Below are 17,746 nucleotides of genomic sequence, written 5' to 3'. Positions count from 1 at the left end.
CAGTAGGAAAGAGGATGTGTGTTTCCTCTCAAGTTGCTGAAGGTAGGACTAAACTGTCACAAGTTTTTTTTTTGTTTTTTTTAAATCATATGCTGCCTTTCCAGCAGTTAAAAACAAACAAGACCTGGCATTTCCTGTCACAGAACTGACTGAGACACACCTGGGAGATTTAAAATCCCTTCTAATTTCTTTATGCTTTGGCTTGTTAAGAAAAAATAGTCAAATTCAGTCAGGTTGAACCAACCTAAATAAATCACTTTTCCTAGTCCAGACAAAGCTTTAGCAATCATTTTAGTATCTGCACCTGAATGCAACTGGCACCCAAAAAAGTTCACAAACATACACATACCTTGTAAACACTTGCCAGAGATATGGAAATACTATCCAAGGTCTCTGCAATGCACCAAACCAAGTTCTGCGAAACCTTGAAACCACCCATTCAGATAAAAGTAGAAGAATTCACTGCTTCATCAGGGGAGGATGAAGAGATTGCATCAGAGACTAGTAGTTTTTCCCCTTTGCAGGTAATGCCCTTCCTCAGTTTCCTCTTTTTTGCTTCTGCTTGGCTTAACTGGAATGGCCTCTACTGCACTTTTCTCGTGGTGGATCCAATCCTGGAGACAGCAGATGATGCAGACTTTCTAGAGCAAGGCTGCACACCCCAGGACCTCTAGCAAGGCCAAGGCTGGCAAGGATATCAGTACTAAGATGGTGAATTGGGGCAGGGTGGGGATGGGGGGAGAAGTTATAAAGCAGATATTCCTTCTGAGTCCGAAGGTCCTTTCCTGTGACATATCAAGGGATCATCTCAAGAAACATTTCTTGACTCATTAGCATTTCGGTGCTACCCAAGAAAGGGAACAGGGATAGGTGGGAAATGAATTTGTAGTTTGTCCAGAGGAGATTAAGAAATAACATATTTTGTCCCAGGTAGAGTCTTCTCTATTAGGAATGCCTTGTAGAGGTTGGTGCTGGGAATACTTCCTTAACATGATAGAGCAATAACTCAGAAACCAGTGACTTGGATATCACTATCCTCAAATCTCTTAAAGAGAACAGCTCTGGTACAAGACTCACAGATAAGTTACTCAGTAGCCGACATGCTTCAGGTAACAAGATAGCTGGTACCAAGGAACAAGGTTCTGAGGGGATGGGTAGAGATGTGGTGGGACCATGATCCTGGCCCACAGACTTAGCAGTACCATAGGCATGGTCTTAGAAATCAGTAATGGGATAGCCAAAGAGGGTTTGCCATGCTTTTTGCCCAAACGAGGTTGAGCCTGGGATGACTTAGAAGTTTAGCAACTCAAATCTCAGCTTGTTAGGTTCCAAATACAGGGACCTACACACTTGTTTCCTCCCTGAAGCAGTACTCCTTTCTGATTCTGTCAGATTGTTGGTACCAGAATAATAATGAATGATGGGGGTTTCTTATATGTGACCAAAGATAAAATATTGACTCCTGAGGGCACTGAGGGAAAGAGCTGACTGGGAGGACTGGGAGGTAGGTAAAGTCTCCTTCTGTATGCAAGAAAGCTCACATCAGGCTCCCAAGGAGAAAAATATTGAGGTGGGGTTCTTTAGGTATGACTATGCTTAGAGAAAGGCCCACATATACCAGGGCCCATCCACTTTGCACCCAGGACCATGCCCTGGGGCTTATCTTGTTCCATCCCAGCACTCCAGCCCAGGAGTTGGGTTGGGGCTTATCCCCCCATTCCCTTGTCCTGCTGCCCCCCCTCTCATTCTTGCCACCCACCCACCCATAAGTGGGGTCCAACCAAGTGGGCCCTTCTGGCTGTGCCACTGACATATACAACATTGCTTTGATGTATGTACTTTTTCAAGACCAAGCAGATTGGAAGTGCCCATCGTGGACAAAGCTAGAATTCTGAAGATTTAGCTTCTGCTCTGTTGCTAGCCGCTCTGCACAAAAGAGGGGTTGGGTCTGGTCTAAATGGAATGTCTCTGAGCAAAACTTTGTTTCAGGTGTTTATTACCCAATGGACAATAACAACTTAATTATAACAACAAACCAGTAATATGGTAACAGTGCATGAAGAAGGTGGATGCTACAGGTCTTCTCTTTTGCTGCCAGTGACAGTAAGGAATTGAGAGATGGTTTAACATGCTTTTCCCCTTATGTGCTTAGAGGTGGTGTGAGCACATTGAGGGCACTGGTCTGTCTGTAACTAACACTGCCAGGTAAAAGAATCCAATCTGATGTGCACAGGGTATGTGGTCATAGAGAGTAGATTTCATGCAATTACTCACAGAAGCATATTCTGTTACATCAGCAGAAAAAAAAATCCCAAAACACCCCAACCTGTTTTCATGCAAATATCTTAGCTCAGGATTTGCGGCCACCAGCAGATTTCTGAGGCCATGACGCCTTACAAAATACAAAAACAATTGCTGAGATGTTAAGCATTAAAGTTGCCTTGTAAACCCCATAAATCTTAGTGCACACATTTTCTTCTAAATATTATGGTACAATGCAGGCAGAGCTGAACTGCATAGGTGTAGTTTTCTTCCAAGTCACAAAGCCTATTCATTGGCTAATCACTGTGTTTACACCTCACACTACTGTAACTCTATAAATGGCAAGTGGCCAATATGATCATCAATAAGATACTACATGTGTACAGCTTGGGTAAGTTGTCATTGCAGAAGGTGAAAGAGTTAAAAACGTGAATGAATATTGGAAAGTTTTTAAAAAAAAGTTAGTGCCAGAAAATGACCCTGGATGATATAGAAATGGTCCCAGGGCACCTGCTGCTAAAAAAGGTAGAAAGGAGTGGAAGAAAGAAAAGCATTTCAGGACCAGTGTGAAATGCAGCTGCTTGTGTGTCTGAAGCCAAAATCAATCAAATATTTATGCAATGCACAGTCATTAGAGCACTCATGCAGAAGGAACTGCATAGAATTTCCATGGTGAGTAACAAGTGCAAGCTGTTAAAAGATGCAAAAACTGAACTTCAAAGACAACAGCAACAGAAGCTTTTTCTTTTTTTTAAATTAAGTGGATCAGATAAAGGTGGATACTTACTTTAAAGGCTGCTTTACTTCTAAGGAAAGCAAACCATTGGGTGACAGAGAGCTCATGAAGAAAGTTGTTCTAGGATTCAACTGGAAAATATGCTCATCACAGATTTACCACTGAGCTATGACATGTCACAGAAGAGCACAAGTGATCTGGCAAATTTTCTATAAATGAAATAATTAAAGTCACAGGGAACCCTTTCTAAAGCCTCTGATAAGACGAGAGCCTTGATGTTCCAAGGAATCCCAAGGTAAATTCATGTGTTCATTTTTTGACTGAGACTGCTGCTGTTTGCCTTGAAGGTGTTTTATGTCAGGGGAACCTCAGTAACTGCCCAACTGGCAAACACATTTTTGAATGTATTCAGGCAAGAATGGGGTAGTGCTGCATTAGCTTTGACCATCTGTGTGGCTTCACAGCTGATGGAGCAGTGGTTATACAAGGTGCGGGAACAGAGATGCTGAACTCAAACTTCTTTTACTTCACTGAAGTACTTGCCAGCAAGGTTTCAATGAAAATAACGGATGCAATTGAATCCAAAGTGAAAAAGTGCATTATTGATGCCATTGGTGTTGACAGCATTAAAGGGAGATTTGCAAATCTTTGCAAAATAGCCTGGGTGACAAAAAGTGCTGCTGAATTACAACCTGGTCTGCTGGCTTAGTTTTAATGACAGATTACAGTGGCTGTTTGAACCAGCAGGAAGAGCTCATTGAACACAGTTTTGCCAGAACTGTCCGAAAAGCTACCAGATCCATAAGTACAAACAGCTTACCAAAGCTTGCTTCCTTGAACTGGAGCTTTAGAAACTACCAGTGACAGTTGACAGCTATGAGATGGTTAATACACGCACAATGAGAGTCACAGACAGACACAATCCAGCACAGGACACCAAAGTTTTTTATGAGCTTAGTTTTCTCAGATGTCATGATGAAAATCTGCGGTAAAAGGCCATCTTAGCTGTAAGATGAACACCTGAGTATTCTCTTGGAGGATGTTGAAAATCGTTTCAGTGAAGGAAACTTTTCCCATTAGTATACCTTTATAACCTATGCATTCAGCAATTCTGCTTCAGGGTTTTTTGGCCACAAACAGGTTTTATTACGTAAAAGCAATTTAAAATTTTTCTTCTGAATTACTGTATACAGTACACAAAGTGTTTTTTTGTGCTTAGGGACAGTAATGAATATAGACAAGTATACATTATTTTTACTGAGTCTGCAAAAAATCCTACTTAAATAAATTATAATTATTTGGACATATATATGTTTATATTTGTTTTGCCTACATTTAATTAGGTATTTTTGAAAAAGTTGTTTGAAAAGCCACTACAACAGTTGCCTGCAGTACTGAGAGGTATCAAGGACACAATACCAGATAATTTTGCCTGCCTAAAGTGAAAACAACAGTTAGATGTGACTGACCAGTATATAAAATACCCCATCGCCATAGTTAACTAATTTTGGATGTTATCCTTCCAAATTCAAGTAAGAATTCAAGCAATTATCATAGAGAATGACAGAGAGAGATGTCTGCCAGGATGAGCTATGCAAATGAGATTATGTTCTGGAAGTAATGAGAATGTACATTTTATTTTATATAATAAAAATAAGCTCCTACAGGAAATAGCGTTTTCTGTCACATGAACAAATTTAAAGAAGTCTCTGTGTCATGCATATTCATTCCAGATTCAGCTGGATTCAGTCATATTTTGAAAGATTAACCATCTAATGTACTATGCAGCCCATGAAAAGCAGTTGCAAGTATTCTGACAATAAAACTATTGTCACTTCCCTCTTATTCTATCTGAAATGTAGCCAAACTCATTGCTGACTACAAACCCAGTCAAAACTGAATTCCCCAAAAACAACACTCACAGTCATCAGTCTAGGTATTCATATATCCGCTATCACTTTACTATCAAAACATCTCCCAAATACTGAAAAATAGCAGTATAAAAATAGAAACTTTCCTGTCTTACTTCATGTAGGGAATATTAGTCTATTTCTGTATGTTAAAAATAATTCTAAATATTTGAAACAAATATATCAAATAATGATTTAGGCAAAAACACCTTTAATGGAAGGTAATTTGCTGATTGTATGACTGAATAATGCAAGGCAATTAAAAATTCCAATACAGCCTCAACAGTTTCTCAAAAGGTATAGTTACAATAATCAAGTTTGGAAACAATAATACTGTAGAAAAATAGGTCCAAAAACATACACTGAAACAATATCAAATTTCTGATTTCTGACAACAAAACCCAGCTTTAAAACTACTGATCCACCTAGTGAAGAAACTGTCTTGGTATACAATGATGATATAATGATTTGGTGTTCTGGCATCCTAGAAATACTGAAGCAATTATGAACAGAATGACCATTTCTTTCTACACTCTTGGTTTGGCCTGATTCAGATTTTTCAGAAATTACCCTATTAAAATAATTAGATTGCACAGATTCAGAATTCTTACTCAATGCCCCACCAAAACCCATGCACACACAACAGTTCCGAAATATTACACATTTGCATTTCACATCAGTAGTACACGATACTATATACTACTCACTTCTTTACAAAGTATTTTGTGATATCAGAGCCATACTTTGAAGCTAAAGAATGTTTCTTCATCTGGCTTCTTTCCTTGGCTTGCTTAGCAGTTCTCTGAAAAGGAAAACATATGTGTCTGTATAGTATGTTAAAAATTACTTAGCACTTTATGCATGAATTTATCTTATTAAAGAATTGGGGTCTCATGTTAGATCATGTGTGTTGTAACACTTATTATTTAAAATACCGATGTGTGTAACAGGGAGACAACTTCCATGTTCTTGTTGAACTAACGGCTTCCACACTCATTCTTTATGAAGCACTAAGCACAAGAGAAAGGTCAAATTTGAACACTGATTTTTCCATTACACACTAGAAGGTGATCACTCTCTAAATACTATTATTTACCCCATTCCCCCAAAACAAAAGCCCTAATCTTTGCATGAAAAATTAGGGATTTTATTGTGTTCCCAAAAACTTACTTTACTAGCCCAACAGAGAGAATGTCAAAGACTTATACTATAAATCAAACTGAGTTAGGGTAATTATTATTTTTGATTATTATTGTTTTTGACATTTATTTTACTCTTATTTCTAAAGAACAATGAAACTCATTTGATTCAGCCTATTTAGTGACCTGTTCTTGTCACATTTGCTAGTGTGCTATATTCACTGGTTGTAATATCATCTGAGTTACAGTTACACAGAAACAGGAAATAGGTTGATGCTTTACAGGCAGGTAGATACATCCTAAATTATCACTTACATGAAAACTATCTTATTAATGCCTCCTGACGAGGCGAAAAGCAGCTTTCATAGTACTCATCATTATGGAGAACTTATATAAAGAAATGTTTTGGGAGTTTTATATCAAGAAGGTCAACAAACCCTGTAACAGAATTTGAACCCACTGCAGGTCATATCAGGGGATTAGGTGGGCACACATTATAGCTATATGCAATGCTTGTGTACTTAAGCCAATATTTTGAAAAGCAACTAACAAGTTTGGGAGCATAACTGAGACATTTATTTTAAAAAAAGGACTGGTTTCAGAAAGTACTAAGCACCCAAGCATCAGAAAATCAGGCCCATTCAAAGTGTATCACGTGTGGTGACCAAGAACTCATATAGTTACTTTTGAAAACTGCAGCTGTAGAATTTTTCATTGACACTTCCATGATTTATTCATTTACTTACACATTCAGGGTTCTGATTTATACTAACCTCCTTATGACAAACTGTACATAGAGTCTGAAGATTTTCCAGAGAGCACTGTCCTCCTCCACTATAAACTGGTTTGATATGATCCACCTGCCAGAACTGGCCTTCTGTTGGATTTATTATAATTTCATTTAACTGCATTAAACAAAGGATACAGCATCAGAAATTTTAAGCACCCAACTCTGTACTGATGAAACTGTGATACACATTCTACAATCATGCTTATACAGTAAGAACAACAGAGACAACAATATATGGAGACAGAATTTTACTTTTAAGACCCAATTTTTCCTTCTCTCAATGAAAGCCATAAAAAAGTTATCAACCAAGAGTTATATTTTTAGAAAGCTTATTTTCCACCATGTGCACAGCAGTTAGATACTTTTTAGCAAGTGCTAAAATACATGACTCTAGAGGTATATCCTAATGTGTGTGTGGTCATTTACAGAATTACAAAAATAAATTGAGAAAAGATGGAGACCAGACATTCAGGATTTGTTCGTAATGGCTACGTCTACACGTGCCCCAAACTTCGAAATGGCCACGCAAATAGCCATTTCGAAGTTTACCAATGAAGCGCTGAAATGCATATTCAGCGCTTCATTAGCATGCGGCCGGCAGCGGCACTTCAAAATTGCCGCGGATTGCCGCCGCGCGGCTCGTCCAGACGGGGCTCCTTTTCGAAAGGACCCCGCCTACTTCGAAGTCCCCTTATTCCCATGAGCTGATGGGAATTTCGAAGTGCCGCTGCCGGCCGCATGCTAATGAAGCGCTGAATATGCATTTCAGCGCTTCATTGGTAAACTTCGAAATGGCTATTTGCGTGGCCATTTCGAAGTTTGGGGCACGTGTAGACATGGCCAATATGTCCTTAATGCCTGTTATTTTATTAATGGCAGGTATGAGGATTAAAAACAAATATCAGAGGAAGAAAAAGTGCTGAACTTTCAATCTTGTTGCTTACAGAATAAAGTCAGAACACCATCATAAACTTAGCAAATAACAATAAGCAGATATTGAGTGCTATTGTTAAATGTTTCTATTATATTTAATTGTAATGTTGCAGTAAATAACATAATAGTGTTCGTACAAAGGATTTAAGGAAGAGAGACTACTTGGTCTTTCGTGGTTTGAATTCATTTAAAACATTTGGAGATACAAAGAGAAAGTCACATAATGCTGTTGTTGAGACAAAGCTGTCAAAAGCAATAATATAGGACCAGAAATGTGTTGTGTTAATGACCAATGTAAAATTATACTGTTTCTGAGTTTTTAATAAATCTGAATGGGCACTGGTAGAGTTTATCCCATTTAAACATTGATCTCTGCAGTTGTGCAGAAGGTGCCAAATGGCTTTATTCCCTTTGAATCAATGCTGAAGCGCTGCCCCATCATAAATACAGAGGAAGGTTGTAACTGTAAAGTATTCTGAGAAGATGCAGAAATGACATCCTGTTGTCAGTAACAGAGAGGAAGTCGTGCTAGTCTATACACTATCAAAACAAAAAGCAGTCAAGTAGCACTTTAAAGACTAGCAAAATAGTTTATTAGGTGAGCTTTCGTGGGACAGACCCACTTCTTCAGACCATAGCCAGACCAGAACAGACTCAATATTTAAGACACAGAGAACCAAAAACAGTAAGCAAGGAGGACAAATCAGAAAAAGATAATCAAGGTGAGCAAATCAGAGAGTGGAGGGGTGGGGGGGAAGATCAAGGATTAGATTGAGCCAAGTATGCAGACGAGCCCCTACAGTGACTCAGAAAGTTCCCGTCCAGGTTTAAACCATGTGTTAATGTGCCGAATTTGAATATAAAAGCCAGCTTGGCTGCTTCCCTTTGAAGAACGGTGCGAAAGTTTTTTTTCAGTACCACACATACCTTTAGGTCATTAATATTATGCCCCATTCCATTAAAATGTTGACTAACTGGTTTGTGGATCTGGAGTGTTTTGATGTCTGTTTTGTGCCCATTAACCCTTTGTCTAAGGGAGTTAGAAGTCTGTCCAATATACAAAGCATCTGGGCATTGTTGGCACATGATAGCATATATGATGTTAGCAGAGGAGCATGAGAGAGTGCCCGTGATTCTGTGAGTAACCTGGTTAGGTCCAGTGATGGTATTTCCAGAGAAGATTACTATTCAACATGCAAGGTACTACATTTAGCCATTTGGAATGGAGATCTATCACCTACATGAGAAAACTTGCCCAGATCCAGACAGACATCATCTTTCTCTCCAAATGCAAGAAAATGGGCATTGTATCCAAGGGACTGTGAAAAACCCATTACAATCAACGTACTACACTGACTACAGTGAGCATTTATGCAACACGCTGTCTAATAAACTGAGGAACCACTTGATCAAAATTCTTTACAATAAACAAAAGATGATCAAAAATGAACTCTCTGAACTTGAAATTATCATAAACAAACAGGCATCCATACAAGACCCCAGAGTACGAGGCTTTCCCAGTGCAAGACAAGATATTTATAAAACACACTTCCACTTTCTACAAAAAAGAAGAGAATAAATTTTCTTCATTACTTCATTCCTCAGGATACTTCAACCACAATAACAACAGCTCAACCAACAACATTGTTAACCTTTCAAACTGCCAACTCAGCCCAGCAGAGGAGTCTCTCTTATCCCGGGGTCTTTCCTTCTGCCCTAACTCCTCCACGAACTTAATACAATTCTGTGGTGACCTTGAAGCCTTCTTTCGCCACCTCCGTCTAAAGGAATTTTTCCAGCACACCTATGAACAACAGTCTGACTCTCTCGACCCCCCCGACCAACAACAAAAGAAGAAGAACTCTATGTGGACTCCCCCTGAGGGTCGTAGTGAAAGTCTGGATTTCTCACTACTGTGCTTCCACAACCGTGCTCAGGCTGACATTATACACAAACAATGCCAAATGAGACACAATCTCAACTATGCTGAACGCCATGCTGTCCAGAGTCTCAAAAATAACCCAGACATCATAATCAAACCAGCTGACACAGGGGATGCTGTTGTCATCCTGAATAAGTCAGACTACGAACAGGAGGCAGCCAGACAACTCTCCAACACCACATTTTACAGACCTCTCTCCACTGATCCCACTTTGGAATTCCAAAGGAAATTACAACAACTACTGAAGGAACTCCCTGCTGCTACTCGGGACACCTCATTCACTCAGACACACCATCTGAGCCGCAGCCTGGATTATTCTATTCACTTCCCAAAATCCACAAACCTGGAAACCCTGGACACCCTATCATTTCAAGTACTGGCACCCTTACCACCAGACTATCCAGTTACGTGGACTCCCTCCTCAAACCCTATGCCATCAACGCTCCCAGCTGTACCTGAGATACCATCGACTTCCTGAGGAAATTACAAAACATCGGAAAAGTTCTGATAATGCCATCCTTGCCACAATGGATGTAGAGGCTCTGTACACTAATATTCCACATAAAGATGGATTACAAGCAATCAGGAATACCATCCCTGATGCCACCACAGCCAATCTGGTGTCTGACCTCTGTAACTTTGTTCTCACACACAATCATTTCCGATTTGGGGACAATTTATACCTCCAGATTAGTGGAACTGCTATGGGCACCTGCATGGCCCCACAGTATGCTAATATATTTATGGCTGACCTGGAACAACAATTCCTCAGCTCTTGTCCCCTATTACCGCTCCTCTACTTAAGATACATTGATGACATCTTTATGATTTGGACCCATGGTACAGAGACTCTAGAAGAATTCTACAGAGACTTTAACAATCTACACCCCACCATCAACTTATGCCTCGATTACAACATGCAAGAGATACATTTCCTGGACACTACAGTACTAATCAAGGATGGCCTGATCAGTATCACACTGTACCGAAAACCTACTGATCGCTATATTTACCTACACCCTACTAGCTTCCATCCTGCACACATGACTAGATCCATTGTTTACAGTCAATCCCTTTGGTACAATCGCATTTGCTCTGATCCAACTGACAGAGACCAAAAACTACAAGATCTCTAACAAATATTCATAAACCTGAATTATCCACCAGGAGAAGTAAAAAAACAAATCGACAAGGCCAGACAAATACTCAGAGACCAGCTACTCCAAGATTGGCCCAAAAAAGCCAAGAACAGAACACCACTGGTCATCACCTACAGCCCCCAACTCAGACCACTGCAACGAATTATTAAAGACCTACAACCTATCCTTAATCAGGATGCCACACTCCAGAAGGCCCTGGGTGACAGGCCTGTTCTCTCCTACAGACAGTCTGCCAACCTTATGAGGATCCTCACTAACAGCCACAGTCTATACCCCAGGAATACCAGTCCTTGAACCTTTCCTTGCAACAAAGCTCGCTGCCAGCTTTGTCCACATATCTTCTCTGGAAATACCATCATTGGACCTAACCAGGTTACTCACAGAATCATGTGTACTCTCTCATGCTCCTCTAACATCATCATATATGCCATCATGTGCCAACAATGCCCAGATGCTTTGTATATTGGACAGACTTCTAACTCCCTTAGACAAAGGGTCAACGGGTACAAAACAGACATCAAAACACTCCAGATCCACAAACCAGTTAGTCAACATTTTAATGGAATGGGGCATAATATTAATGACCTAAAGGTATGTGTGGTACTGAAAAAAAACTTTCGCACCGTTCTTCAAAGGGAAGCAGCCAAGCTGGCTTTTATATTCAAATTCGGCACATTAACACATGGTTTAAACCTGGACGGGAACTTTCTGAGTCACTGTAGGGGCTCGTCTGCATACTTGGCTTAATCTAATTCTTGACCTTCCCCACCTCACCCCTCCACCCTCTGATTTGCTCACCTTGATTATCTTTTTCTGATTTGTCCTCCTTGCTTACTGTTTTTGGTTCTCTGTGCCTTAAATAGTGAGTCTGTTCTGGTCTGGCTATGGTCTGAAGAAGTGGGTCTGTCCCACGAAAGCTCACCTAATAAACTATTTTGCTAGTCTTTAAAGTGCTACTTGACTGCTTTTTGTTTTGATCCTGTTGTCATTAAGACTTTAATGAACATTTTGAAATACTAGGAGGCATCTGAAATAGTTTCCTGCCTAACTAAACCAAAATCTCTGGTTGCTTCAATTGGCTGCAGCATTCTTCATTTTCTGTTAAACTAACAGCATCTTGCTGGTGTTGCCATGTTGTATATCAAAAATAGCTTCACCTCAGTGGTGAATAAAACCATCCGTATTATAGAATTCATAATCACATGAAGCATGTAATGAAATGCTGAGTTAAGTGGCAACCAATCAAAATGAACACATGTATTAGTTTTCAATAAAGTAATGTGTTACACATCTAAAGCTAGATAGAAGAATAATCAATATTTCAGCAAGTTCATGCTAAGACAGCTTTCGATGCTACAGTTTGCCTTTTAGTCTGAGAATTATGAGACATTATGAAATTATTTTAAAGAGGTTAAAACAATATTTCTGCTGCATTAAAAACCTTTTAATCTGTAGAGAAATTTGATGCCCAAAACGTTGTCTACTGGCTCTCAAATTTTCTCAGGCTACAGAGCATATGGCACTTCACATATAAGGATTTGAGTCACAACCTGAGGAAGCCATAGTGTAGTGTAGCATTTACGCACCAGGCATGTTCCGTTTTAAATAGAATTAGATGTGACCAACTGACTGCGTTGCTCCACTATCCAGCTAATTCTCTCTCCAGCTCTTTATTCTCCAGCTCTGAATATTCATCCTGTACATTTACATAAGTTGTATTTTGAAAAAGAGAGGAAATTTCTGCACAAAACCAGTTACTCAGCATTAAAAATGCTAATGTGCTAAGTCACCTGTGAAAACCAATTTTGACAAATATCACTTTTCACATTGCCTCCCTTATTTCTGCACTACTCAGGGTGCTGTGCTGCTTTTAGAGCTTGTGCCCAGCCATTAAAAGGGGCCTCAGGCAGAAGAGTTGGTGCTGCAGACTACTGAGAGAAGCAAAGAACAGCTAGAGAAACACTTGGTGTGCAAGAGACTTTGTGACACAGATTAAGTGTGTGAGCAAGTATATACATGATAGTGACTGTGTGTGTGGAACACACTGGTGCAATGTCTACATGAGTCAAATTCAAGTTTATTAAATTTGATTTTGTAACACTGGGTTTTATACATTCGAATGTGAGTACCTTCACTTCCCCACTGAGTCCCCACAAAGTTGAGTTAGTGCTGCCACACTAAATTGCCAAAGATCGACTGTTGCAGCAGTGCATGGCAGGAACCTATCCCACAGTTCCCTCAGCCCTATAACATTCTGGGCTTTTTCTCTGGTGCAGTATGGGAAAAAATGCCCCTCAAGTGGTTGTAGGCATGTGATGTCATCTTCCCACATTGCATTGCCCTCATTCCCCTCCCTTGAAAAGTAAATGGCCATTTTTCCAGAAGGAAGGAAGGAAGGAATCACAATGTATGTGCTCTGGGATCACACAAGTGACTGTCATGTCAGCTGGTCCCTCAGCTACTTTTCCCTCTGAAGACCACAGTATGGTATGACCTGTCTTAAGGAAGCCATTTGATAAGGAATTTGCCAAAAGAAACACGGATTGGAAAGAAAGCATCAACAAAGATTGCCAAATTAACTGAAATCTCTTGCTTTGATAACTGAATTATCAAAGATTTTACAAAAAGCAGATGACCATCATCTCTGAAAATATTATAGGAACAGATTACAGCTTGTTCTATCCTTCTTCCATTATTTATCAAAGCTTTTGAGGAAAAGCCAGGGTGCTCATTTAAACACTTCGTTTCCTGAGAGTTACCGGTTGACAGAAATCTGTGGGGTAACTGTTCATCCAACTTAGAATCACATGCTGTAGATTCACTGGTTGAACGACAAATAATTATGGAAACAATACAGTTAATTGAAAACAAAAACTGCTTTCTTGAAAGGGAGACAACTTTCTGAAGCTTCCTTTGGTACAATGGTTCACCCTAGAGGTGAGGGTGGAAGCTGCGGGTCCAGCTGATGTGGTCCCTTCAGGGGCTTTCTGCCAGCCCCCCCGGTGCATGCTGCCCCACTGAAAACATAAGCAAAGAGCAAACTTCCCAGCTCGTGTTGCCTGTGAGGGGCCATGCAGGCTCCACGGTTTGTGTTGCCTATGAGGGGCCATCCAGCCCCAGAAATGCTCCTGTTAGCATGGTGCAGACATCAGACTTCCCCCAGTGACAGCCAGACCCTGAAAATCTTTCCCACCTTTGCAGCCTTCCCTGTGGACAAGCCAGGACATGATACTGTCTGGAAGCATGGTCCTCACTGCACCACAGGCATGTGCTTTTATTGGGTTGGGGGCTAGCCACATGATGTGGCTGGGTGGTGGACAGACCCCTGACTGCATGGCACCTGTTGGGAGGGGCTGCCCCTGTACAAATGTGAACTGCAGAAAAAGAAATTTCTCCACCTCTCATACAAGCATGACCCTGACAGCTTAGCCACCAGGTGGTGTGGTGGGGGCTGGCACAAATGCTGAAAAACATCTCAGCCTCTCCTGCTATATACTGTGCAGGGAAGAAGCCATCACCCAGTGCTGGGGCTATTGTTTCATAGCTGTGCTGATCATGAAGAAATGAATTCAAATTGGGCCCAGGTGCCCACTTCAATTTCCCAGGCTTCCTGGTGCCAGATTCAAATTCATGGGCTTCCTGTTACCTATCTCCTGTGCATCTGGAGAGTAGCGGAGAGTGACGCAGCCAGAGAGGACAACTGTGGGGCACTGGGTAATTACACACGGGACACCTCTGGAGGCCAATGAAGTCAATTTAAACAAATGCCATTCCCACACTAGTATTAATCTGACCTTTTAAATTCAAACTTGGCGCTATGTCGACTCACAAAGTTAAGGTAACACTATCAACCTTACCTCTCCCTAAAATTGACCAAATGGCATTCACAGTGAAGATAATGACATTGTAAAATTGAGCTAGCTGCCTTAAAATCAACTTTACGATGTTGTGTAGACATAGCCTGGGTATGTGTGACAGTGATACGTTTCTGAGAGAAGCCACACTCTGTCTCTGTAAGGGAAATTGGTCCTGCTCTGTTGTTTCTCCCGCTCCCCTGATCTGTACTCCCGAGTAAGTCCATGCTTACCATCCATGCTTTCCTTTCTTGTTGCTGTCAGAGGTCATGGTGTGGAAATATCCACACCATGAAGTGCATTTGTTATACATTTTTCTACTCTTTTTATTGATAGACATTTGTTTTCAGCCACTTACTTTTTAAAATGACTTGAGGAGCACCCTACTACAGAAATACAATGATGGTGCATTCCTACTTAAACAGTATTGTCATTACCTGTCCTAAAGGAAGTTGAGACATCCAAGAACTCTCTAGAAGATTCTTACGCAGACTCTTGGGAGCATTTTTGATGCTAACGTAGAGTTCCTGGGCATTGAGATTACAAAGCTGACAAACACCATGTTCAACTTCAAATACTTTACTTCTCAGGTAACTCTGACTAGAGCGAATTAAGAAATCTTCTTGGCATTTAAGAGAACAAAATCGTGTTTCCCAAGCAATGGATTTGCAGTGTTGGTCCAGATGAACTGTTGGTTGTTGGCAGGTAAGACAAAGTGGATTTCCTTTATTATCTACAGCCTGTATATATCCTTTGTATACGGCAGGGTCTTGAATGACTTGAGCCTGAACTGCGTCTGCATTAAGAACAGTGGAATCTTTTACATCTTTTAGAAGTAACCTGTGTTACGGATGAGAAGAAATTATTTAATAAGACTAGACTTTATCTGGATGAGTAAAGAATACTTAAATACTGAATATGAACAAATGAACTATTAGGGTTTTTTTTATCATGAAAAGTAGCAGCTTCAATGAAAACTCATTCTACCTTGGATGGTCACTGCAGAATGCAATTAGCTCACCTGAATTATACTTTCAATTAAATTTTATGATCAGACATTTAGAAGGTCTTTTTTTTTTTTTTGCAAATGCCAACTTTGCACACATTAAATTTAATTGTGACCCTGGCAAACTGGGAAACTCCAGATAAATGTTAGTTTACATATGCATTATAAATGTGCTTTCTTAAAAAAAAAGGCGGCTATAAAATTTTACACCTGAAGTCAACTGGAACATTGTAAATGAGATTCAATTTTTAGGGGAAAAATTGTGAGAATTTCCTGTTTGTTCAGCTCTCTTTCATGACTATCTTGTAAATACTCTGACAAGGGCTTTGTCTATACTGGCAGATGTAAAGCACTGGCAATTACATCACTATTCACATAGTGCTGCAGAGAAACCACCGTTGTGTCTCTCTGCTGTCAGGTGCTAGTGCAGTAATATGACACTTGTCATGCAGCTATTCCACAGAGCACCACATCCTCTTCTGTCACTGAGGCTAGTGGGAAGGTGGGGGAGGGGTCCTGGGGAATCTTGGATCTTCTCCCAATGCTCCACAGAGCATTGCTTCACATCTCAGTGAACCTGGAGTTTCTGTCTGCATTTGGTGACAGCTTTCAACCACTTTCATGCTGCATGCTCACCCTCAGAGATCTGGAGGAATGGATCCCAAACTGTTGAAGGAAAATGCCGATCGGCCTCACTAACACATCAGGAATGGCAGCTGAGTTATTCTTTAAGCTACAAAGTGATTAGGAATTGGTCACCGATCTTGCCATCATAACTACGACAAGAGATGTCTTCTGGCATTCACAGAGGTTCTGACCACCGTAGAATGCCACTTTGGGTCTTGTGAAACAAGCACTGAGCGCTGACATCACATCATCGTATAAGTGTGGTATCAAGGGAAGTTGGTGCAGAACTTTCAGATGAGGAAAGCCACTTTCACAGGACTGTATGATAAGCTCACTCCCACCCTGTGATGCAAAGACACAAAAACGAGAGAGGCCCTGCCAGTGGAGAACATGGTGATTGCACTGTGGAAGCTGGCTACTCTCGACGGCTACTGGTTGGTCACCAAACAGTTTGGGATGGACAAGTTGATTGCTGGACTCGTGTTGATTGAAGTGAGCAGGGCCACCAATTGTATCCTGAATTGAAATACTCTAGGCAAAGTGCATGACGTTATGGATGGCTTTCAACAGATCTGCATGACACGTTTGATGAGATCTGTGAGGCTGATTACCGTGAAGTGAGAGTCTCCAGCCATACCCTATTCCGCATCTGACTAGCCCTGTGTTACTATTGGCAGCACAGAGACCTAAGCTTGCTTTCTGAAGCCCTCCAACCCCCAATAATTCACTTCAGCTCTTTCAGAGACCAAAACCACCTAACAGGTGCGTCCTTTGCTGTTTGTGCCTCCCCATCTTCTGGCTAGCCTCCTCCATGATTTCTTCTTCCTCCTCTGTTGGTGCACTCTGGGATGGCCCTTGAGGTCCTGACGTATCTACAAGGATATTGGGAAAAGAAGGGAGATAGCTGCCAAGTATGTCATCCAGCTCTTTGCAGAACTGGAGAATCACAGCCACAGCACTGCAGCAGCAGTTTGTCTCCTCACGTGGTTGTAGGCATTTCGCAGCTCCTGCATTTTGACCCTGCACTGCAGTATGTCCCGGTCATGGCCCCATTTGTGCATGCATCCTTATATCCATCTGCCTGTAGGTATCATAATTCCTGTAGCTGGAGCACAGCTGATAATGGACAGTTTCCTCTCTTCCAACAATGAGGTCCAGCATGTTGGCCTTCCTCCAAGCAGGATATTCATGTTCTCCTGCACATCTTTTATTTTTTAAATAACTTATGAGTTTATGTATGTCTATATTTTAAGTTAGGATCTGATTCCAAGCTCAAGGAGACATACGTCTCCTAGATCTGACTGAACTAGCATGGTAAAAATAGTGGCAGCTGAGGCATCATGAGCAGCAGGAAGATGTAGCCGTCTTCAGTATATGTCCATCTGAG

At 40.8% G+C, this 17,746-nt stretch overlaps 1 protein-coding gene across 1 annotated transcript in view; it reads right to left on the bottom strand.

Moving 5' to 3' along the window:
- Window positions 1-4,226: 4,226 nt before the first annotated feature.
- The window catches only part of ZRANB3 (zinc finger RANBP2-type containing 3), a 112,652-nt gene continuing 99,132 nt past the window's right edge, over window positions 4,227-17,746 (bottom strand). The window contains exons 19-21 of the mRNA XM_075001070.1: window positions 15,164-15,566; window positions 6,821-6,952; window positions 4,227-5,710 (exon numbers count right to left, since the gene is read on the bottom strand). Coding sequence (XP_074857171.1) covers window positions 5,612-5,710; window positions 6,821-6,952; window positions 15,164-15,566 — 634 coding nt within the window. The 3' untranslated portion in view covers window positions 4,227-5,611. The remainder of the gene's footprint in view (window positions 5,711-6,820; window positions 6,953-15,163; window positions 15,567-17,746) is intronic.

Source organism: Carettochelys insculpta, chromosome 8, assembly GCF_033958435.1.
Source record: "Carettochelys insculpta isolate YL-2023 chromosome 8, ASM3395843v1, whole genome shotgun sequence".
Classification (NCBI taxonomy): Eukaryota; Metazoa; Chordata; order Testudines; family Carettochelyidae; genus Carettochelys; species Carettochelys insculpta.
The sequence above is the reverse complement of the archived record's forward strand: the minus strand, read 5'-3'. Positions and strand labels throughout refer to the sequence as shown.